This window comes from Somniosus microcephalus, chromosome 12 (genome assembly GCF_052327205.1).
Source record: "Somniosus microcephalus isolate GS21.2 chromosome 12, FLI_Smic_1.0, whole genome shotgun sequence".
In the NCBI taxonomy this organism is placed as follows: domain Eukaryota; kingdom Metazoa; phylum Chordata; class Chondrichthyes; order Squaliformes; family Somniosidae; genus Somniosus; species Somniosus microcephalus.
This window is the reverse complement of record NC_140998.1, coordinates 207,113,289-207,137,866: the sequence shown is the minus strand read 5'-3', so window position 1 is coordinate 207,137,866 and position 24,578 is coordinate 207,113,289. Positions and strand designations below refer to the sequence as shown.

The window sequence follows — 24,578 nt, the reverse complement described above, 5'->3', positions numbered from 1 at the left end:
CTCCATCTCTCTATCTCTCTATCTCTCTCTCTCCATCTCTCCATCTCTCCATCTCTCTCTCTCGCTCTCGCTCTCTCTCTCTCTATCTCTCTAACTCTCCATCTCTCACTTCACCTATCTATCTATCTAATCTATCCATCTATCCATTTCTCTATCTCTCACTCCATCTATCTATCTATCTAATCTATCTCTCTATCTCTCCATCTCTCTCTCTCTCCAACTCGCCATCTCGCCACCTCTCTATCTCTCTCTCTATCTATCTCTCTCTCTCTCTATCTCTCCATCTCTCGATCTATCTATCCATCCATCCATCTATCCTTCTATCCATCTCTCCATCTCTCCATCACTCCATCTCTCCATCTCGCCATCCCTCCATCTCTCCATCTCTCTCTCTCTCTCTCTATCTCTCCAACTCTCTCTCTATCTCTATCTCTATCTCTCTTTCTGTCTATCTATCTCTCTATCTCCCTATCTATCTATCTCTATCTCTCTATCTCTCTATCTCTCTATCTCTCTCTCTACATTTCTCCATCTCTCTCTCCATCTCTCCATCTCTCCATCTCTCGCTCCATCTATCATTCTATCTCTCCATCTCTCTATCTCTCCATCTATTCATCTCTCTATCTCTCCATCTCTCCATCTCTCCATCTCTCCATCTCTGCATCTCTGCATCTTGCCATCTATTCATCTCTCTATCTCTCTCTCTCTCTATCTCTCTATCTCTCCATCTCTCCATCTCTCGCTCCATCGATCTAACTATCTTTCTAATCTCTCTCTCTATCTCTCTCTATCTCTCTCTCTATATCTCTATCACTCCATCTCGCCATCTCGCCATCACTCCATCTCTCCATCTATCTCTCCATCTCTCCATCTCTCCATCTCTCTCTCTTTCTCTCTCTATCTATCTAATTTATCTCTCTATCTCTCTATCTATCTCCATCTCGCCATCTCACCATCTTGCCATCTCTCTATCTCTCCATCTATCTCTTTATCTCTCGATCTCTCGATCTATCTATCCATCTCACCATCTATCCATCTCTCCGTCTCGCCATCTCTCTCTCTATCTCTCTATGTATCTATCTATCTCTCTATCCATCTATCCATCTATCCATCTCGCCATCTCTCCATCTCTCCATCTCTCTCCCTATCGCTCTCCCTCTCTCCCTCCATCTCTCCATCTCTCCCTCTATCCCTCTATCTCCCTCTCTCTCCATCTCTCCATCTCTCTATCTCTCTATCTGTCCATCTCTCCATCTCTTGCTCCATCTATCATTCTATCTATCTAATCTATCTCTCCATCTCTCCATCTCTCCATCTCTCAATCTCTCAATCTATCTCTCTATCTCTCTATCTATCCATCTTTCTATCTATCTCTCTATCTCTCACTCTATCTCTCTATCTCTCCATCTATTCATCTCTCCATCAATCCATCTCTCCATCTCTGCATCTCACTATCTTGCCATCTCTCCATCTCTCCATATCTCTATCTCTCTATCTCTCTCTCTATCTGTCTATCTCTCTATCTCTCCATCTCTCGCTCCATCTATCTAACTATCTATCTAATCTATCTCTCTCTCCATCTCTCCATCACTCCATCACTCCATCACTCCATCTCGCCATCTCGCCATCTATCTCTATATCTCTCTCCATCTCTCCATCTCCCCATCTCGCCATCTATCTCTCTATTTATCTATCTCTCTATCTCTCTATCTCTCTCCCTCTATATATCTAATCAATTTCAATTCAATTCAATTCAAATGCTTTATTGGCATGAAAGTTTACAGAGAACCATATTGCCAAAGCTTACATAGCAAAAAGGTACAGTTTTCCAACATTCTGTATGTGTCAATCGATTTGACATTTGTTGGGTACATACAATATTACTTTTAACAATATTAATTTTAAACAGTCTTACTTTTAAACAGTCCTCAGGTTGTGACATGTTGTTACATATTTGGCCCCAAGGTATGGTCTGTCTCCTTCTCCCAGGACTAATCTCAATTTTGACAGGTCATCCAATTCCTTGAAATCTGGGGTTGTTTGGCTTAGCTTGTTGAATAATATGTTTCTTGATGTGTTGAATTTTTCGCATTTTAGGAGGAAATGCATTTCTGTTTCAACCTCGCCGGCCAGACATTGATCGCATATTCTATTCTCTCTAGGCTGCCAGGATTTCTTGTATCTGCCTTTTTCAATTTCCAGTTGGTGGTTGCTTAGTCTGTACCTGGTGAGGGTCTGTCTCTGTTTTGTGTCTCTGATGGTCGTGAGGTAGTCTTCCAGTTTATATTCTCTTTTGAGGGCCCGGTAACATTCTAATCTGCTTTGGCTTTCGGTTATTTTGTTCCAATGTTCCAGGTAGGTTTCTTTGCATTGTTTAATGATTTGGTTCACTCGGATTGGTGTTTGGACGGCTGTGTTGGCCTGGGGCTGGTCAGGGTCTGGCTGAGTACTTATTTTCAGTAGCAGCTGACTCAGGGGACTCTTTTCTGGGTTTAGCTCTTGGGTCTGAAAGGCTTTGAAATGAAGGGTGTCTGGGGAGCTAGATTTGAGGTGATTTAGGAAGTTTAGTGCTCGTTTTTGGATGTTTATTATCAGTGGGTATCTGCCTAGTTCGGCTCTGCATGCATTTGTTGGCGTTTTTCTTTGGGTGCGAAGGATGCTTCGGCAGAATTCTGCATGTAGGGCTTCTATTGTGTGTTTTTCCCATTTAGTGTAGCTTTGGTGATTTAGCAGGCCCCATACTTCACTACCGTATAGTGCAATGGGCAGGATTATGCTGTCAAATATTTTTAGCCAGATTTTGATTGGGATTTGGATGTTGTAGAATTTTCTTTTTATTGCATATAGGGCTCTTCGGGCTTTTTCTTTTAGTGCATTCACTGCTATGCTGAAGCTCCCTGATGCTGTAATAGTTAGACCAAGGTAGGTGTAGCTCATAGTGTGTCCTATAGTGGTATCACTGAGGGTAAACTGGTATTTGTTTTCCTGACATCTGGGCCTTTTTTGAAAAATCATGATGTTGGTTTTCTTTAGATTTACTGTTAGAGCCCAATTTTGGCAGTATTTGTCGAGTAGGTCTAGTTGTTGCTGTAATCCCTGTTCTGTGGGAGACAGCAGAACCAGGTCGTCTGCATAGAACAGGGATTTCACTTCTCCATCCAGGAGACGGAGACCTGGTGACTCGCTTTGCTCCAGCATGTCTGCTAATTCATTTATGTATATGTTGAACAGGGTCGGGCTCAAATTGCAGCCCTGCCGGACGCCTCTTCTCTGGGTGAAGAAATCGGTGCGTTTGTCTCCAATTTTGACCCCGCATTTGTTTTTCAGATACATTGATTTAATAAGGTCATAGACTTTGCCCCCTATTCCACACTGAAGAAGTTTATAATAGAGCCCTTCGTGCCATATAGAGTCAAAGGCTTTCTTGAAGTCGATGAAACAGGCGAATATTTTCCCATTTTTTGTTTGGTGTATATGTTTTTCAATGAGGGTGTGAAGGGTATAGATATGGTCGGCGGTGCGGTGTTTTGGAAGAAAGCCTATTGGGTTTTTTCTGAGGATATTATGTTTGTTAAGAAAATCAAGTAATCTACTATTTAGAATACTGCAGAATAACTTCCCTAGACAACTGTTGACACAGATGCCGCGGTAGTTATTTGGGTCTGATTTGTTTCCACTTTTATATATGGGGGAGATTAGTCCTTGGCACCAGATATCGGGAAAACAGCCTGAACGTAATATGATGTTGAATAATTTGAGTACCGCACCCTGCATCTCCATATTGCTGAACTTGAGCATTTCATTTTTGATGTTGTCTGGGCCACAGGCTTTCTTTAGGTGGAGAGATTTTGTTTTTGTGGCCAGTTCTTTCCATGTGATTGGGGAGTCTAGAGGGTTTTGGTTGTCTTTAATTGTTGCTTCTAATGTGTGGAGTTTTTCTGTGACCTGATGTTGACTTGGGTTTGTTTCGTTTATTGGGATGTCTTTGTAGAGGTTTTCAAAATGTGTTCTCCAGATGTCGCCATCTTGGATTGGTAATGCTTGCAATTGTGTTGTACTCAGGTTATTCCACATTTCCCAGAATTGTTTTGGGTTGGTGGAGTTTTCAATTTCTTCGAGTATTTTGTGGGTATAGTTTTGTGTTTTGTTCCTAATGGTGTGTTTATATCTTTTGAGGGTTTCATTGTATCTAGTACGTAGGTCTGGATTGTTTGGTTGGCGATGCTTTTGGTTTGATATTTTTCTCAGGTCTTTTCTGGCATTTTTGCATTCGTGGTCAAACCATTTCTTATTTTTATTTTGTCTTTTGTGACGCTTCCTCTTCTGTTTCACAAGGTCGGCTTTTACAGCTGCCTCATGGAAGATCATATTTATATCCTCTATGGCCATGTTTACACCATCTCTGGTGATCTCGTATGGGTTTTCTTTAAATTTTGATATTTTACTTGTGAGATCAGGTGACTTTAGTGCTGTGATGAATTTTTCTCCACTGTCTGGGGCCCATCTGTATGTCTGGTTTATTTTATGGAGCTTACTGGGTTCCTTTTTTGTGTCTGTAGTTTGGGCAGAAAGTTTAAGGTACATATTTATTTGGTTATGGTCTGAGAGGGGGGATTGCTGCCTGACAGTGAATGAGTTGATATCGCAGGGGTCCAGGTCAGTGATTGTATAGTCCACCACACTAGACCCAAGAGTTGAGGAGTATGTGAGTCTCCCTAGGGAGTCCCCTCTGAACCTACCGTTAACTATGTACAGGCCTAAGGTTCGGCAGAGTTGCACTACCTCCCTACCGCTTTTATTTATTTCACGATCCAGGTTGTTCCGATTTGCGATGGCTGGTGTGACATCTAAAGGGGTCTGGCCAAATACATGGTTGTTTCCCTGTGGGTCTATGAAGTCAGGTTCACAACCGGTCCTTGAATTTAGGTCCCCACATATTATCACCTTTCCTTGGGCCTGGAAATGGCTGATTTCCATGTGGAGAGTATCAAATAACTCCTCTTCGAAATATGGCGATTCTATTGGAGGTATGTAGATCGCACATAAGTAAACATCTTTTTTTGCTATTCCTATATTTTTATCTAGCTTTAGCCATACGTGTGATTTTCCCTGTTTTACCGGTGAGATGTGTTTGTCCAGTTCTCCCTTATACCACACCAATATTCCCCCGGAGGTTCTGCCCTTGCGTGTTTTAGTGTTCTTTACTGAGGGCACAATGATTTCATGGTACATTGGAGGACAGTGGGTCGGCACGTCCTTTTGGCACCATGTTTCTGTTAACACAATTATATCAATGTCTTTTATAGCTTTTAGGAATTCAGGGTCTGTACTCTTCATCCCAAAAGTTGAGGAGCGGAGGCCCTGGATATTCCAGCAGCTTATGTGGAAAGAACGCATTTATATAGTTCAAAAAAACGAAATAAAATGGACCTATTTTGTGGGATGAGTGTGGAAACACTATTTTCTATAATGCTAAATGATGATTTAGTATAAATTTCATGAGGTATGCACATATAGCTATCTAATAATAGTAATAATACTGATAAGATAACAATAATGATAATGATAAATAACAATATTAATAATTTCTCCGGCTTTCTATCAGGCTGTTCAGCATCGTCATGATCTTTCTCAGTTCTTGGTCTACAGTCTGTGGTCTAGAGGGGGGTCTTGGGTCAGGTATAAAAGCACGGTTCTGTTGTTGGTTTTGTATAGGGGGGTGGGGGACATTGGTGGTCCTGTTTCGGTCTCTCTCACTATCTCTCTATCTCTCTCTCTATCTCTCTATATATATCTCTCTATCTCTCTATCTCTCCATTTCTCCATTTCTCCATTTCTCCATCTCTCTAGCTCTCTAGCTCTCTATCCATCTCTCTCTCTATCTCTCTATCTCTCTCCCTATCCCTCTTTCTATATATCACTCTATCTCTCTATCTCTCGCTCTATCTCTCCATCTCTCTCTCTCTCTCTCTATCTATCTATCTCTCTATATCTCTCTACTTCTCTCCATCTCTCTATCTCTCTATCTCTCTCTATCTCTCTCTATCTCTATCTATCTCTATTTCACTCCATCTCTCTCTCTCTCTCTCTATCTATCTCTCTCTATCTCTCTCTATCTCTCTATTTATCTCTCTTTCCTTCTCTCCATCTCTCCATCTCTCTCTCTCTCTCTATCTCTCTCTCTCTCTCTATCTATCTCTCTATCTCTCTCTCTCTATCAATCTATTTATCTCTCTATATCTCTTTCCTTCTCTCCATCTCTCCATCTCGCTATATCTCCAATTCCAATTCCAATTTTTTTTCCAATTCAAATGCTTTATTGGCATGAAAGTTTACAGAGAACCATATTGCCAAAGCTTACATAGCAAAAAGGTACAGTTTTCCAACATTCTGTAGGTGTCAATCGATTTGACATTTGTTGGGTACATACAATATTACTTTTAAACAATATTAATTTTAAACAGTCTTTGTACTTCATTTGGTACGTTCAATGTTAATTTTAAACAGTCTTAATTTTAAACAGTCCTCAGGTTGTGACATGTTGTTACATATTTGGCCCCAAGGTATGGTCTGTCTCCTTCTCCTAGGACTAATCTCAATTTTGACAGGTCATCCAATTCCTTGAAATCTGGGGTTGTTTGGCTTAGCTTGTTGAATAATATGTTTCTTGATGTGTTGAATTTTTCGCATTTTAGGAGGAAATGCATCTCTGTTTCAACCTCGCCGGCCAGACATTGATCGCATATTCTATTCTCTCTAGGCTGCCAGGATTTCTTGTATCTGCCTTTTTCAATTTCCAGTTGGTGGTCGCTTAGTCTGTACCTGGTGAGGGTCTGTCTCTGTTTTGTGTCTCTGATGGTCGTGAGGTAGTCTGCCAGTTTATATTCTCTTTTTAGGGCCCGGTAACATTCTAATCTGCTTTGGCTTTCGGTTATTTTGTTCCAATGTTTCTTTGCATTTTTTAATGATTTGGTTCACTCGGATTGGTGTTTGGACGGCTGTGTTGGTCTGGGGCTGGTCAGGGTCCGGCTGAGTACTTAGTTTCAGTAGCAGCTGACTCAGGGGACGCTTTTCTGGGTTTAGCTCTTGGGTCTGAAAGGCTTTGAAATGAAGGGTGTCTGGGGAGCTAGATTTGAGGTGATTTAGGAAGTTTAGTGCTCGTTTTTGGATGTTTATTATCAGTGGGTATCTGCCTAGTTCAGCTCTGCATGCATTTGTTGGCGTTTTTCTTTGGGTGCGAAGGATGCTTCGGCAGAATTCTGCATGTAGGGCTTCTATTGTGTGTTTTTCCCATTTAGTGTAGCTTTGGTGATTTAGCGGGCCCCATACTTCACTACCGTACAGTGCAATGGGCAGGATTATGCTGTCAAATATTTTGAGCCAGATTTTGATTGGGATTTGGATGTTGTAGAATTTTCTTTTTATTGCATATAGGGCTCTTCGGGCTTTTTCTTTTAGTGCATTCACTGCTATGCTGAAGCTCCCTGATGCTGTAATAGTTAGACCAAGGTAGGTGTAGCTCATAGTGTGTCCTATAGTGGTATCACTGAGGGTAAACTGGTATTTGTTTTCCTGACATCTGGGCCTTTTTTGAAAAATCATGATGTTGGTTTTCTTTAGATTTACTGTTAGAGCCCAATTTTGGCAGTATTTGTCGAGTAGGTCTAGTTGTTGCTGTAATCCCTGTTCTGTGGGAGACAGCAGAACCAGGTCGTCCGCATAGAACAGGGATTTCACTTCTCCATCCAGGAGACGGAGACCTGGTGACTCGCTTTACTCCAGCATGTCTGCTAATTCATTTATGTATATGTTGAACAGGGTCGGGCTCAAATTGCAGCCCTGCCGGACGCCTCTTCTCTGGGTGAAGAAATCGGTGCGTGTGTCTCCAATTTTGACCCCGCATTTGTTTTTCAGATACATTGATTTAATAAGGTCAGACTTTGCCCCCTATTCCACACTGAAGAAGTTTATAATAGATATCTATCTGTCTATCTATCTCTCTCTACCTCTCTACCTCTCTCTCTCCATCTCTCCATCTCTCGCTCCATCTATCATTCTATCTATCGAATCTATCTCTCCATCTTTCAATCTCTCTATCTATCTCTCTATCTCTCTATCTCTCTCTCTCGCCATCTCCCCGTCTCCCCATCTCCCCATCTCTCCAGCTCTCCATCTCTCCATTTCTCCATCTCCCCATCTCCCCATCTCCCCATCTCCCCATCTCTCCATCTCCCCATCTCCCCATCTCCCCATCTCTCCATCTCCCCATCTCCCCATCTCGCCATCTCCCCATCTCTCTATCTATGTCTCTATCTCTCGCTCCATCTCTCCATCTCTCCATCTCTCCATCTCGCCATTTCGCCATCTCTCTATCTCTCTATCTCACTATCTCTCTCTCTCTCTCTCTCTCTGTCTCTCTCCATCTCGCCATCTCGCCATCTCTCCATCTCTCCATCTCCCCTTCTCTCCATCTCTCTCGCCATCTCTCTATCTCCCTCTATCTCTCTCTATCTCTCTCTATCTCTCTCTATCTCTATCTATCGCTCTCTCTCTCTCTCTCTCTCTCTCTATCTCGCTATCTCTCTATCTCTCCATCTCTTGCTCCATCTATCATTCTATCTATCTAATCTATCTCTCCATCTCCATCTCTCCATCTCGCCATCTCTCCATCTCTCTCTCTATCTATCTAATTTATCTCTCTATCTCTCTATCTATCTCTCGCCATCTCTCCATCTCTCCATCTCGCCTTCTCGCCATCGCTCCATCTCGCCATCTCGCCATCTCGCCATCTCTCTATATCTCTTTATCTCTTTATCTCTCGATCTATCTCTCCATCTCTCCATCTCTCCATCTCACCATCTATCCATCTCGCCATCTCGCCATCTCTCTCTCTATCTATCTCTCCATCTCTCGCTCCATCTATCATTCTATCTCTCCATCTCTCAATCTCTCTCTCTATCTATCTATCTTTCTATCTCTCTATCTCTCGCTTATCTCTCCATCTCTCCATATTTCTATCTCTCTAACTCTCTAACTCTCTAACTCTCTAACTCTCTATCTCTCTCTCTATCTGTCTATCTCTCCAGCTCTCTATCTCTATCTCTCCATCTCTCGCTCCATCTATCTAACTATCTATCTAATCTATCTCGCCATCTCTCCATCTCGCCATCTCTCCATTTCGCCATCTCGCCATCTCCCCATCTCCCCATCTCCTCATCTCCTCATCTCTCGCTCCATCTCTCCATCTCACCATCTCGCCATTTCACCATTTCACCGTCTCTCTATCTCTGTCTCTTTCTATCTATCTCTCTATCTCCCCATCTCCCCATCTCTCCATCTTCCCCCTCCCCATCTCTCCATCTCCCCATCTCCCCATCTCTCCATCTCCCCATCTCCCCATCTCCCCATCTCTCCATCTCTCCATCTCCCCATCTCTCCATCTCCCCATCTCCCCATCTCTCCATCTCCCCATCTCTCCATCTCCCCATCTCTCCATCTCTCCATCTCCCCATCTCGCCATCTCTCCATCTCCCCATCTCTCCATCTCTCCATCTCCCCATCTCCCCATCTCTCCATCTCCCCATCTCTCCATCTCCCCATCTCTCCATCTCCCCATCTCTCCATCTCCCCTCTCCCCATCTCTCCATCTCTCCATCTCCCCATCTCTCCATCTCCCCATCTCTCCATCTCCCCATCTCCCCATCTCCCCACCTCTCCATCTCCCCATCTCCCCATCCCTCCATCTCCCCATCTCCCCATCTCTCCATCTCCCCATCTCTCCATCTCCCCATCTCTCCATCTCCCCATCTCTCCATCTCCCCATCCCTCCATCTCCCCATCTCTCCATCTCCCCATCTCGCCATCTCCCCATCTCTCCTCTCCCCATCTCTCCATCTCCCCATCTCTCCATCTCCCCATCTCTCCATCTCCCCATCTCCCCATCTCTCCATCTCTCCATCTCGCCATCTCTCCACCTCTCCATCTCCCCACCTCTCCATCTCTCCATCTCCCCATCTCGCCATCTCTCCATCTCCCCATCTCCCCATCTCTCCATCTCCCCATCTTGCCATCTCCCCATCTCGCCATCTCCCCATCTCCCCATCTCTCCATCTCCCCATCTCCCCATCTTTCCATCTCCCCATCTCGCCATCTCCCCATCTCTCCATCTCCCCATCTCCCCATCTCTCCATTTCTCTATCTATGTCTCTATGTCTCGCTCCATCTCTCCATCTCTCCATCTCTCCATTTCGCCATCTCTCTATCTCTGTCTCTCTCTATCTCTCTACCTATCTATCTCTCCATCTCTCTATCTCTCTATCTCTCTCTCTCTCTCTCTATCTCTCTCTCTATCTCTCTCTCTCTCCATCTCACTATCTCACTATCTCTCCAGCTCTCCAGCTCTCCAGCTCTCCAGCTCTCCAGCTCTCCATCTCGCCATCTCGCCATCTCGCCATCTCTCCATCTCTCCATCTCGCCATCTCCCCAAATCCCCATCTTGCCATCTCCCCATCTCTCTCTCTATATCTCCTTCCATCTCTCTATCTCTCGCTCCATCCCTCTATCCATCTCTCCATCTCTCGCTCCGTCTCTCCGTCTCTCCATCTCTCCGTCTCTCCGTCTCTCCATCTCTTCATCTCTTCATCTCTTCATCTCGCCATCTTTCCATCTCACCATCTCGCCATCTTGCCATCTCGCCATCTCTCCATCTCTCCATTTCGCCATCTCCCCAAATCCCCATCTTGCCATCTCCCCATCTCTCCATCTCTCTATCTATCTCTCTATATCTCCTTCCATCTCTCTATCTCTCGCTCCACCTCTCTATCTCTCGCTCCATCTCTCTATCTCTCACTCCGTCTCTCCGTCTCTCCATCTCTCCACCTCTCCATCTCTCCATCTCGCCATCTTTCCATCTCTCCATCTCTCCATCTCGCCATCTCGCCATCTCTCCATCTCTCCATCTCGCCATCTCGCCATCTCGCCATCTCTCTATCTCTGTCTCTATCTATCTCTCTCTCTCTCTATCTCTCTCTCCATCTCTCCATCTCGCCATCTCGCCATCTCGCCATCTCGCCATCTCTCCATCTCTCCATCTCTCCATCTCTCTCTATCTCTCTCTCTATCTCTCTATCTACTTATCTATCTAATCTATCTCTATCTCTCTCACTATCTCTCTATCTCTATCTCCATCTCTCCATATCTCGCTCCATCTATCTATCTATCTATCTATCTACCAATCTATCTATCTATCTATCTAATCTATCTCTCTATCTCTCTATCTCTCTATCTCTCTCTCTATCTCTATAACTCTCTCTATCTCTCTATCTCTCCATCTCTCGCTCCATCTATCTATCTATCTAAGCTATCTCTCTCGCCATCTCGCCGTCTCGCGATCTCGCCATCTCGCTCTCTCTATCTCTATATCTGTCTCTATCTCTCTATCTTTCCATCTCTCACTCCATCCATCTATCTATCTATCTAATCTATCTCTCGCCATCTCGCCATCTCTCTACCTCTCTATTTCTCCATCTCTCACTCCATCTATCTCTCTCTATCTCTCTCTATCTCTCTATCTATCTCTCTAACTCTCCATCTCTCGCCCCATCTATCTATCTATCTCTTGCTCCATCTCTCTATCTCTCGCTCCATCTCTCTATCTCACTATCTCTCTATCTATCTCCCTACCTCTCTATCTCTCTAACTATCTCCCTATCTCTCTATCTACCTCTCTATCTATCTATCTATCACTATTTTCACCAGTTTCAATGTGATAACCTATCAACAGATAACAATGGTATGATCAGATGTTCTGACACACTGCTCTGACTGCCGTTCCCAGTTAGACTTTTGAAATCCCCAGCACCAAACTGGCTCGAATTAACTTGCGACCCCGAATAGCCATACTGGACGGCAGTCCCTCAGCCCGACAGCTCTGACGACGGTCCACCTGTCCTTCGATGAGAGGCACCTTGGAAAAAGCAGCCCAATGATTGGGGTTCAAGCTTTCGAAGCAATATGGAGCAGTAATTGTTGGAATCGCCTCTGGACTAAGGTCGCTGACACAGTAACCTATCACAATTCATCATATGTTCAAGTCTAAGACACACAAAAATCAGATCTGTCCAGCACAATATTCGTTGGGTCAAAATTGTGATAACATCCTGGGGGGTCACCATTGACCAGAAACTTAACTGGACCAGCCACATAAATACTGTGGCAACAAGAACAGGTCAGAGGCTGGGTATTCTGTGGTGAGTGTCTCACCTCCTGACTCCCCAAAGCCTTTCCACCATCTACAAGGCACAAGTCAGGAGTGTGATGGAATACTCTCCACTTGCCTGGATGAGTGCAGCTCCAACAACACTCAAGAAGCTCGGCACCATCCAGGACAAAGCAGCCCGTTTGATCGACACCCCATCCACCACCTTAAACATTCACTCCCTCCACCACTGGCGCACCGTGGCTGCAGTGTGTACCATCTACAAGATGCACTGTAGCAACTTGCCAAGGCTTCTTCGGCAGCACCTCCCAAACCCGAGACCTCTTCCACCTAGAAGGACCAGGGCAGCAGGCGCACGGGAACACCACCACCTCCAAGTTCCGCTCCAAGTCACACACACCACCCTGACATGGAAATATATCACCGATCCTTCATCGTCGCTGGGTCAAAATCCTAGAACTCCCTCCCTAACAGCACTGTGGGAGCACCTTCACCACACGGACTGCAGCGGTTCAAGAAGGCAGCTCACCACCACCTTCTCAAGGGGCAATTAGGGCTGGGCGATAAATGCTGGCCTTGCCAGTGAAACCCACATCCCACAAACGAATAAAAAAAAACAGAATCCAGGTTATGGACAGGAAGCCCACACATAAACCAGATTGTTAATAATTCATATACACAGTTCTTCCAATTCATTGTTTTCTCATTGTGTTTTCACAGATCCAGCTGGGAATGTAAAGAGAAATGTAATTATCTCCTGTGTGGTAGTCGGAGTGGTGGTGATTGTTCTGGCCACGTTTCTCATCGTTCTACTGATCAGGAAGAAATCCACAGCAGCAGGTAAATTATTGGAAACTGAGAGGTGAAATCAACTGTCTAGACAGCCACAGGCAGTTCAACTCAGACCGACCTCTCGACCTTTAATCTTTCTTCTGATTTTCAGATTGCTGGTCTTGCTCTCTGCTCTGATCCCAAGCTTTCTCTCTTTGCTGACAACCGCTTACCTTCTCCTCAATTCCCACCACTCCACTGTGCTCAGGTGTTGAGGGTGGTGAATGGGAGCCCTCACTGGGGGCAGGTTCCTCTACCGTCACCCTGCATCACCTGGACAAGGTGCAAGAAAAGGTTCTTCCAAACCTTCTTATCTCATTCTGTCTGTCTGTCTGTCTCTCTACCTCTCTATTTATCTATCTATCTATCTATCTGTCCATCCGTCCGTCCATCCATCCATCCGTTCCCATCTCCGTCTCCCTGCTGTGAGGAGGATGCCGAAAAACTCCAGTATGATTTGGACAGGTCGGGTGATTGGGCAGAAGCATGGCAGATGCAATATAATGTGGATAATTGTGAGGTTATCAACTTTGGTGTCAAAAACAGGAAGGCAGATTATTATCTGAATGGCAATAGATTGGGAGAAGGGGGAGTGCAACGAGACCTGGGTGTCCTTGTGCACCAGTCGCTGAAGGTAAGCATGCAGATGCAGCAGGCAGTTAAGAAGGCAAATGGTATGTTGGCCTTCGTAGTGAGAGGGTTCGAGTACAGGAACAAGGATATCTTGCTGCAGTTGTACAGGGCCTTGGTGAGACCACATCTTGTGTATTGTGTGCAGTTTTGGTCGCCTTATCTGAGGAAGGATGTTCTTGCCATGGAGGGAGTGCAGCGAAGATTCACTGGGCTGATACCTGGGATGGCAGAAATTACGTATGAGGAGAGATTGGGTTGATTGGGCATATACCCGCTGAAGTTTAGAAGAATGAGAGGGGATCTCATTGAAACTTATAAAATTCTAACAGGACTAGACAGGCTAGATGCAGGAAGGATGTTCCCGATGGCGGGGGAGTCCAGAACCAGGGGTCACAGTCTAAGGATAAGGGGTAAGCCATTTAGGGCAGAGATGAGGAGGAATTTCTTCACCCAGAGAGTGGTGAACCTGTGGAATTCTCTACCACAGAAGGCAGTAGAGGCCAATTCATTAAATATATTCAAGAAGGAGTTAAATATATTTCTTAAGGCTAAAGGGACCAAGGGATATGGAGAGAAGTCAGGGACAGGGTACTGAATTTGGATGATCAGCCATGATCCCATTGAATGGCGGAGCAGGCTCGAGGGGCTGAATGGCCTACTCCTGCTCCTATCTTCTATGTTTCTATGTCTGTCTGTCTGTCTGTCTGTGCCTGTCTCTCTATCTATCTATCTCTATACCAATCTATCTGTCTGTCTGTCTGTGTCTGTTTCTATCTCTATCTCTCTGTCTATCTCTCTGTCTAACTATCTATCTACCTATATTTGATATATAGTTTTACTTTCCCTCCCAATCTGAACTTATTACAAAGGCCATAATATGGATAGAACATTGAGAGTTACCCACACAGAGCACATACTTAAATATAAATAAATAAATCAAACCAAGGTTCTGTAACCAGGGGTCAGGACTGTTGTGGTCAAGAAATGATTTTATTTTGAAAGTGAGCCTTCCGCATTGCCTCCTTCTCAGTTTCCCATTGATCACACTGGGCTTCACCATCTCCCTCTGATACACACTTGCAATAAATGTTCAAATTATGGCAATATCAGTGTCATAGACAGAGCCTGAAAAATCAATAACTCACAGCTTTCACTATGTCCGAGAGAGACAGAGAGGGCGAGCAAGAGAGAGAGAGCTAGAGAGAGAAAGAGAGTGAGTAAGAGAGAGAGACACACAGAGAGAAAGAAAGAGAGAGTGAGAGAGAGAGAGAGAGAAAGAAAGAGAGAGAGAGAAAGAGAGTGAGAAAGAGAGTGAGAGAGAAAGAAAGAAAGAGAGAGAAAGGAGAGAGAGAGAAAGGAGAGAGCGAGAAAGAGAGAAAAAAGGAGAGAGAGAAAGAGGAAAGAGAGAGAGAAAAAGAAAGAAAGAGAGAGAGAGAAAGAAAGAGAGAGAGAGAGAGAGAAAGAAAGAAAGAGAGAGCAAGAACGAAATAAAGAGAATGAATGAATGAATGGCCTTGCCTTTCAGGACGTCTCAGTGCTTTACAGTCAATAAACTACGTTTCAAATGCAGGAATCGTGACGGACAATTTACACACAGCAAGCTCCCCGAAACAGCAATAAATTGAATGCCAGGATTATTTGTTGTCGGTCTTGGTTCGGACACCAGGAGGATTTCCCCGCTCTTCTTTAAACAGTGCGTGGGATCTCTGAGGGCAGATGGGGCCTCGGTTTAACGTCCCATGCGAAAGACGGCACCTCAGACAGTGCAGCACTCCCTCAGTACTGCACTGGGAGTGTCAGCCTGGATTGTGTGCTCAAGTCCCTGGAGAAATACCTGAACCCACAACCTTACGACTCGGGGGTGAGAGTGCTATCACAGAACCAAGACTGACACCTATTTTCAGCATAAACAGTAACACACCACCCCGGCCCCACATCAAGCACCTGATACTGGAATCTCAATGGAACGGTAAAATCAGCAACTCACAATTATCTTTCAATAGCACCACACAGACACCGATTATCTTTTGTAATAAGATAGGAAATTTATACCAATACACTGCCAGTGAATCAATATCTGTCGAGAGAAATGACAGAGACAGCTGTATGTCCTCCAGTGGCTCAGTGGGTATCACCCTCGCCTCTGAGTCAGAAGGTCATGGGTTCAAGTCCCACTCCAGAGACTTGAGCACAAACATCTAGGCTGACACACCAGTGTAGTACTGAGGGAGCGCCGCACTGTCGGAGGGGCAGTACTGAGGGAGCGCCGCACTGTCGGAGGGGCAGCACTGAGGGAGCGCCGCACTGTCGGAGGGGCAGCACTGAGGGAGCGCCGCACTGTCGGAGGGCAGTACTGAGGGAGTGCTACACTGTCGGAGGGGCAGTACTGAGGGAGCGCCGCACTGTCGGGGGGCAGTAGTGAGGGAGCGCCGCACTGTCGGAGGGGCAGTACTGAGGGAGCGCCGCACTGTCGGAGAGGCAGTGCTGAGGGAGCGCCGCACTGTCGGAGGGGCAGTACTGAGGGAGCGCCGCACTGTCGGAGGGACAGTACTGAGGGAGCGCCGCACTGTCGGAGGGGCAGTACTGAAGGAGCGCTGCACTGTCGGAGGGGCAGTACTGTCAGAGGGGCAGTACTGAGGGAGCGCTGCACTGTCGGAGGGGCAGTACTGAGGGAGCGCTGCACTGTCGGAGGGGCAGTACTGGGGGAGTGCTGCACTGTCGGAGGGGCAGTACTGAGGCAGCGCCGCACTGTCAGAGGGGCAGTACTGAGGGAGCGCCGCACTGTTGGAGGGACAGTACTGAGGGAGCGCCGCACTTTCAGAGGGGCAGTACTGAGGGAGCGCTGCACTGTCGGAGGGGCAGTACTGAGCGAGTGCCGCACTGTCGGAGGAGCGGTACTGAGGGAGCGCCGCACTGTCGGAGGGGCAGTACTGAGGGAGCGTCGCACTGTCAGAGGGGCAGCACTGAGGGAGTGCCGCACTGTCAGAGGGGCAGTACTGAGGGAGTTCTGCACTGTCGGAGGGGCAGTACTGAGGGAGTGCTGAACTGTCGGAGGGGCAGTACTGAGGGAGCGCCGCACTGTCGGAGGGGCAGTACTGAGTGAGTGCTGCACTGTCGAAGGCGCAATACTGAGGGAGTGCAGCACTGTCGGGGGGCAATACTGAGGGAGCGCTGCGCTGTCAGAGGGGCAGTACTGAGGGAGTTCTGCACTGTCGGAGGGACAGTAATGAGGGAGCGCTTTGCTGTCGGAGGGGCAGTACTGAGGGAGCACTGCACTGTCGGAGAGTCAGTACTGAGTGAGCGCTGCTCTGTCGGAGGGGCAGTACTGAGGGAGTGCCGCACTGTTGGAGGGGCAATACTGAGGGAGCGCCTCACTGTTGGAGGGACAGTACTGAGGGAGCGCCGCACTTTCAGAGGGGCAGTACTGAGGGAGCGCTGCACTGTCGGAGGGGCAGTACTGAGCGAGTGCCGCACTGTCGGAGGAGCGGTACTGAGGGAGCGCCGCACTGTCGGAGGGGCAGTACTGAGGGAGCGTCGCACTGTCAGAGGGGCAGCACTGAGGGAGTGCCGCACTGTCAGAGGGGCAGTACTGAGGGAGTTCTGCACTGTCGGAGGGGCAGTACTGAGGGAGTGCTGAACTGTCGGAGGGGCAGTACTGAGGGAGCGCCGCACTGTCGGAGGGGCAGTACTGAGTGAGTGCTGCACTGTCGAAGGGGCAATACTGAGGGAGTGCAGCACTGTCGGGGGGCAATACTGAGGGAGCGCCGCGCTGTCAGAGGGGCAGTACTGAGGGAGTTCTGCACTGTCGGAGGGGCAGTAATGAGGGAGCGCTTTGCTGTCGGAGGGGCAGTACTGAGGGAGCACTGCACTGTCGGAGAGTCAGTACTGAGTGAGCGCTGCTCTGTCGGAGGGGCAGTACTGAGGGAGTGCCGCACTGTTGGAGGGGCAATACTGAGGGAGAACTGCACTGTTGGAGGGTCAGTACTGAGGGAGCGCTGCACTGTCAGAGGGTCAGTACTGAGGGAGCGCTGCACTGTTGGAGGGGCAATACTGAGGGAGCACTGCACTCTCGGAGGGGCAGTACTGAGGGAGTGCCGCACTGTTGGAGGGGCAGTACTGAGGGAGCACTGCACTGTCGGAGGGTCAGTACTGAGGGAGCGCTGCACTGTTGGAGGGGCAGTACTGAGGGAGCACTGCTCTGTTGGAGGGGCAGTACTGAGGGAGCACTGCACTGTCGGAGGTGCTGTCTTTCAGAAGAGACGTTAAACCGAGGCCCCGACTGCAGTCTCAGGTGGACATAAAAAGATCCCATTGCACTATTTCGATGAAGAGCAGGGGGGGTTATCCCCGGGACGCTGGTCAATATTTATCCCTCATCCAACATCACTAAAAACAGATGATCTGGTCATTATCACATTGCTGTTTGTGGGAGCTTGCTGTGTGCAAATTGGCTGCAAGCAGTGACAACAGTGACTACACTCCAAACAGTACTTCATTGGCTGTAAAGCACTTTGGGACGTCCGGTGGTCGTGAAAGGCGCCAAAGAAATGCAAGTCTTTCTTTCTTTTGTCCATTAGAATTGAGGAGCTGGTTTACATCAATGTGCACTGATACAATACATTTTATGCTTTCAGAGGGACCCTACATGAATGTTCCTCTTCAAAGAAAGAAAGCTGAGCAGGTAAATCCAATCCCGCATTAATATATGGTCACTTCGCGCTTCTCACTAAACTTCTCATTTTGAATGCTGACGGGCTGAATCATGTCCTTCCTCAGTTTACTATCAACATCGATTCCTTCACCAGAACCCACGGTAAGAATGACTGTTTAAGGCAAAACCTTAACAAATCTTAGAGCGTTTAACGATAACGGGTCACATAAGAACATAATAAATAAGAGCAGGAGTCGGCCATTCGGCCCCTCGAGCCTGCTCCACCATTCAATAAGATCATGGCTGATCATCAAATTCAACTCCACTTTCCCGTCCGATCTCCATATCCTTTGATTCCCCTAGAGTCCAAAAATCTATCGATCTCAACCTTGAACATACTCAACGACTGAGCCTCCACAGCCCTCTGGGGCAGAGAATTCCAAAGATTCACCACCCTCTGAGTGAAGAAATTCCTCCTCATCTCAGTCCTAAATGGCCGACCCCTTATCCTGAGACTGTGACCCCTGGTTCTAGACTCTCCAGCCAGGGGAAACAACCTCTCAGCATCGACCCTGTCAATCCCCCTCAGAATCTTATACCTTTCAATGAGATCACCTCTCATTCTTCTAAACTCCAGAGGGTATAGTGCTGAAGGGTTCACGTCTTGGTTACAGTATTGCACAAACCAAAAGCATAAACACAGCAAAGCATCTCTGCTTTGATATACCGGATAGTTATACCCGCAATATATCACCGTACACCAATCGTTCCAATTGTTTTGGGTCTTTCAATAGGGGAATTGGACAAATTCTTCAGTAGGAAAAGTGCGCAGGGCTACGGGGAGTGAGCAGGGGGGAGCGGAACTAATTGGAGAGTGTGGTAAACCACTGTCATACCTGTCTGTGTCTGTATGTGTATTCCACTAGGTACAGGTCTGGACATGCCTCGGCTGACTCCTCCCACTATTCCAGGTATATAAGTGACTACCTCCCAGTCCCTTAGTATTCTGGACGGGTCGACCACTCGAGACAAGACCTTCATTCTTTAGTTAATAAAAGCCTGATTGTTACTCGCTCAACTTCAGTCTTTTGAGTAATTGATGGCGCATCAATTTTATTAACTAAATTTTTTATAATGGAGAAGATCCTCACACCAGCATGCCTGGACCTGGACAGTCGGGAAGCGGACGCTTCCACCAAGTTTGCTCACTGGCTCACGTGCTTCGAGACATTCCTGACTGCCTCCACTGCGGTCGAAACGGATGCGGACAAACTGTCTGTCCTGATCTCCAAAGTGAACCACCGAGTGTACTCAGTCATCCGGGACGCGACCTCGTACACAGCCGCCCTCCAGCTCCTCAAGACCCAGTACACGCGCCCTGTGAACGAAGTATACGCTAGGCACCTTCTGGGGAGTCGCAAGCAACAACCTGGGGAATCGACTGAGGAATACCTCCAAGCACTGTCCGTGCTTGGCCGGGCCTGTGGGTGTAAGGCGGTAACGCCCACTAAGTACACGGAGGAACTGATCCGGGATGCCTTCGTAGCGGGCCACAGGTCCAACTACACCCGACAGCGACTGCTGGAGCAGAGTGACCTCACCCTCGACAAAGCCTCCGACATCGCACTAACGCTGGACGCAGCCTTCCGGGGCATGGATGCCTACTCCTCTGCACCGTGGACGCCGCGGGGAACGACAACCTGGGACACGGTAGGACAGCCCCATAGCACCGTGCCACCCCAGCCACAGCCCAACAACGGCCCAACTACCGCAGCAGTGTCCCAAAGCCAGACAGCAGTATCCCAAGGCCAGAAATGCTACTTCTGTGGCCAGGCCAAACACCCCAGAGCGCGCTGCCCGGCGAAGAATGCAACCTGCTCGGGCTGCGGGAAAAAGGGACACTACGCCAGCGTCTGCAAGGCCAAAGCCACCCCGAACGCCAGCAGCGCCGCATGTGGGCTGTGCGAGCCGCCATCTTGGGCCTCCCCAGCCATGTGCGAACCACCGCAGCAGCAGCCATCTTGGACGACTCCAGCCACATGGGAATCATGGGCGCCGCCATCTTGGACACCAGCCGGGACGCAGCAGACCGCCAACCCCCCCCCATCTGATACTCGCAGCGACACACCGACCCCTACGCTGGCCTCTGTGACGCTGGACCAAACGAGACCGCACCAGCTAGCTCGGTCCAAAATGGACGTTAAGGTAAACGGCCATGCAATAAACTGCCTTTTTGACTCCGGGAGCACAGAGAGCTTCATCCACCCCGACACGGTGCGGCGTTGCTCTCTCCCAGTCCTGCCTGCGCACCAGCGGATTTCTATGGCCTCCGAGTCCCAGTCAGCGGACATTGGCGGCTACTGCGTGGTGACACTAGTAGTAGACGGGACTGTGTTCAATAATTTTAAACTCCTGGTCCTGCCCGACCTCTGCGCTGCCGTTCTACTGGGGTTGGATTTCCAGTGCCACCTCAAAAGCGTTACGATGGCGTACGGTGGCCCCCTCCCCCCACTCACAGTCCGCAGCCAGCAGCCTCCAAATTGCCCACCGCGCACTAGATGCAACCTCTCCACACTCAGAGTCCCACCCCCCCCACTGTTTGCTAACCTCACCCCCGACTGTAAGCCCATCGCCACAAAGAGCAGGCGATACAGTGCCGGGGACAGGGTTTTCATCAAAACCGAAGTGGAACGGCTCCTGAAGGAGGGGATTATTGAGGGCAGCTCCAGCCCCTGGCGAGCCCAGGTTGTGGTCGTTAAGACCGGCGAGAAACAACGCCTGGTCATCGACTACAGCCAAACAATAAACCGCTACACCCTGCTGGACGCCTACCCACTCCCCCGCATAGCTGACATGGTCAACCAGATCGCGCAGTACCGCGTCTTTTCGACCATTGACCTGAAATCAGCGTACCACCAGCTCCCCATCAGCCCTGAAGACCGCCAGTATACTGCTTTTGAGGCAAACGGCCGCCTCTATCACTTCCTTAGGGTTCCCTTCGGCGTTACCAACGGGGTCTCCGTCTTCCAAAGGGAGATGGACCGGATGGTCGATCAAAACGAGCTGCAGGCCACTTTCCCTTACCTAGATAATGTGACCATCTGCGGCCATGACTTGCAGGACCATGACGCAAACCTCGAGAAATTCCTCCGCACCGCCCAACTCCTGAACCTGACATATAACAAGGAGAAGTGCATATTCCGCACAGACCGCCTCGCCATCCTTGGCTGTGTTGTAGAACACGGGGTCATCGGTCCCGACCCGGACCGGATGCGTCCCCTTATGGAACTCCCACTGCCCCACTGCCTAAAAGCTCTGAAGAGGTGCCTAGGGTTTTTTTCCTACTACGCTCAGTGGGTCCCCTACTATGCAGACAAAGCCCGTCCGCTGATCAAGTCCACCTCTTTTCCCGTGACGGCAGAGGCCCGCTTAGCCTTCCACCGTATCAAGGAAGACATTGCCAAAGCCACCATGCACGCAGTGGACGAATCCATCCCCTTCCAGGTGGAAAGCGATGCGTCCGACTTCGCTCTGGCCGCCACCCTTAATCAGGCGGGGAGACCTGTGGCATTCTTCTCACGAACCCTCCAGGGCCCGGAGACCAGACACTCCGCGGTCGAGAAGGAGGCCCAGGCTATCGTGGAGGCTGTGCGTCATTGGAGGCACTACCTGGCCGGAAAACGATTTACCCTGCTCACTGACCAGCGTTCAGTTGCTTTTATGTTCAACAACAAGCAGAGGGGCAAAATCAAAAATGACAAGATCTTGAGGTGGAGAATCGAACTTTCCACCTACAATTACGAGATCTTGTACCGGCCTGGGAAGCTCAATGAACCCCCAGATGCCCTATCGCGTGGCACCTGCGCCAGCGCGCAGATCGATAGGCTGAGGGCCCTCCACAATGACCTCTGCCACCCGGGGGTCACCAGGTTCTTCCACTTCATCAAGGCCCGCAACCTGCCTTACTCCATTGAGGAGGTCAGGACCATGACCAAGAACTGCCAAGTCTGCGCTGAGTGCAAACCGCACTTTTATAGACCAGACAGAGCCCACCTGATAAAAGCCACTCGCCCTTTCGAACGCCTGAGCGTCGATTTTAAAGGGCCTCTCCCCTCCTCCGACCGCAATGTGTACTTCCTCAACATCATTGACGAGTACTCCCGGTTCCCGTTCGCTATCCCCTGCCCGGACATGACCAGTGCCACGGTCATTAAATGTCTGAACAGCCTCTTCACCCTGTTCGGTTTCCCCAGCTATATCCATAGCGACCGGGGCTCATCGTTTATGAGCGACGAACTCCGCCAGTACCTGCTCGCTAGGGGTATAGCCACAAGCAGGACCACCAGTTACAACCCCCGGGGGAACGGACAGGTGGAAAGAGAGAATGCAACTGTTTGGAAGGCTGCCCTACTAGCCTTAAAGTCTAGGGGCCTTCCGACCTCCCGCTGGCAGGAGGTGCTCCCCGATGCGCTCCACTCGATTCGGTCACTTCTCTGCACTGCCACCAATGCCACCCCTCACGAGAAAATGTTTGTCTTCCCAAGGAAGTCCACATCGGGGACATCGTTACCGCCATGGCTGACGTCCCCAGGGCCGGTACTACTGAGAAGACACGTGAGGGCCAATAAAACGGACCCCCTGGTCGAGAGGGTCGACCTCCTCCACGCCAACCCCCAGTACGCTTACATTGCGTACCCGGACGGGCGGGAGGACACAGTCTCCATACGAGACCTCGCACCCTCGGGGACCGCTGTAACCCACTACCCATTACCACCCCCCCCCACGACCCGATATCCAACCCCAGCAGCCGGCTCGCCTTGGACCGTCACCCACGAGGACTACACTCCAGGGCCCCAGCCTACACGGGACGCGACGCCGGAAGCTCCACCACCCCTGCCGTCGCCACGTCGATCACAGCGGCAGACAAGACCTCCGGAGAGACTCCAATACACGAACTTTTAAATACACTTCACCCCGCCGGACTCATTTTTAAACAAGGGGTGAATGTGGTAAACCACTGTCATACCTGTCTGTGTCTGTATGTGTATTCCACTAGGTACAGGTCTGGACATGCCTCGGCTGACTCCTCCCACTATTCCAGGTATATAAGTGACTACCTCCCAGTCCCTTAGTATTCTGGACGGGTCGACCACTCGAGACAAGACCTTCATTCTTTAGTTAATAAAAGCCTGATTGTTACTCGCTCAACTTCAGTCTTTTGAGTAATTGATGGCGCATCAGAGAGTTCTTTCAAAGAGCCGGCACAGGCACGATGGGCTGAAAAGGACACTTCTGTGTGACTCCATGACTCCATGAATGAATTTCAGCCGTTATTTACAGCCCAGAGAACTGCCGACAGTGTCAAGTGCTGTAGCGTTGATCTCATTGTTCATGGAGCACATTTTGCGCTGTGTCCATGTACACATTGCAGTTTGCCTTTCCCTTACTGTCGAGGTCAATCCCTGAATGTTCCTCTATTGAGCTGCATTAACTTTATGTTCCAGGATACATCTGACTTGAACTCCACTTACATGGTACGTATATCCAACACTCAGACCATTCCAAGCATCACCTCATTTCATCTCTAAGTTATAGAGATATCAAAAATTCTCACTTGTTTCAACAACTCTTCACAGGGTTTGAAGATGGAGGAACAGTCAGTTTACTGCCAGCTGCAGAGGTATGGTTCATACACTGTGAAATTAATAGTCAGCAACCCCCCGACATCATGTCTCTGTCTGTCTGTCTATCTATCTGTCTCTCTGTCTATCTCTCTGTCTATCTATCTGTCTCTCTGTCTGTCTCTCTGTCTATCTATCTGTCTCTCTATCTATCTATCTATCTATCTGTCTCTCTGTCTGTCTCTCTATCTGTGTCTGTCTGTCTCTCTGTCTCTCTATCTATCTATCTGTCTGTCTCTCTGTCTCTCTGCCCGTCTCTCTGTCTCTGTCTGTCTATCTATCTATATTTATCTCTCTCTTTATCTGTCTATCTATCTATGTCTATCTGTCTATATATGTCTGTCTGTCTATCTGTGTCTCTCTGTCTGGCTGTCTGTCTATTTATCTATATAATTATCTCTCACTATCTCTCTATCAGTCTGTCTGTCTTTCTATCTATCTCTGTCTGCCTGTCTATATATATCTCTATCTATCTATCGCTCTCTCTCCGTTTCTCTCTATATCTCTATCTCTATCTATCTCTCTATTTATCTATCTATCTATCTATCTGTCTATATATATATAT

The 24,578-nt window shown here is 48.3% G+C and overlaps 1 protein-coding gene across 1 annotated transcript in view; it reads left to right on the top strand.

The window, feature by feature from the left end:
* LOC147109972 (uncharacterized) overlaps positions 1-24,578 on the top strand; it is a 102,796-nt gene that overhangs the window by 76,419 nt on the left and 1,799 nt on the right. Inside the window, exons 3-6 of the mRNA XM_086004229.1 lie at positions 12,938-13,057; positions 18,316-18,362; positions 23,837-23,866; positions 23,969-24,012. Coding sequence (XP_085860355.1) covers positions 12,938-13,057; positions 18,316-18,362; positions 23,837-23,866; positions 23,969-24,012 — 241 coding nt within the window. The remainder of the gene's footprint in view (positions 1-12,937; positions 13,058-18,315; positions 18,363-23,836; positions 23,867-23,968; positions 24,013-24,578) is intronic.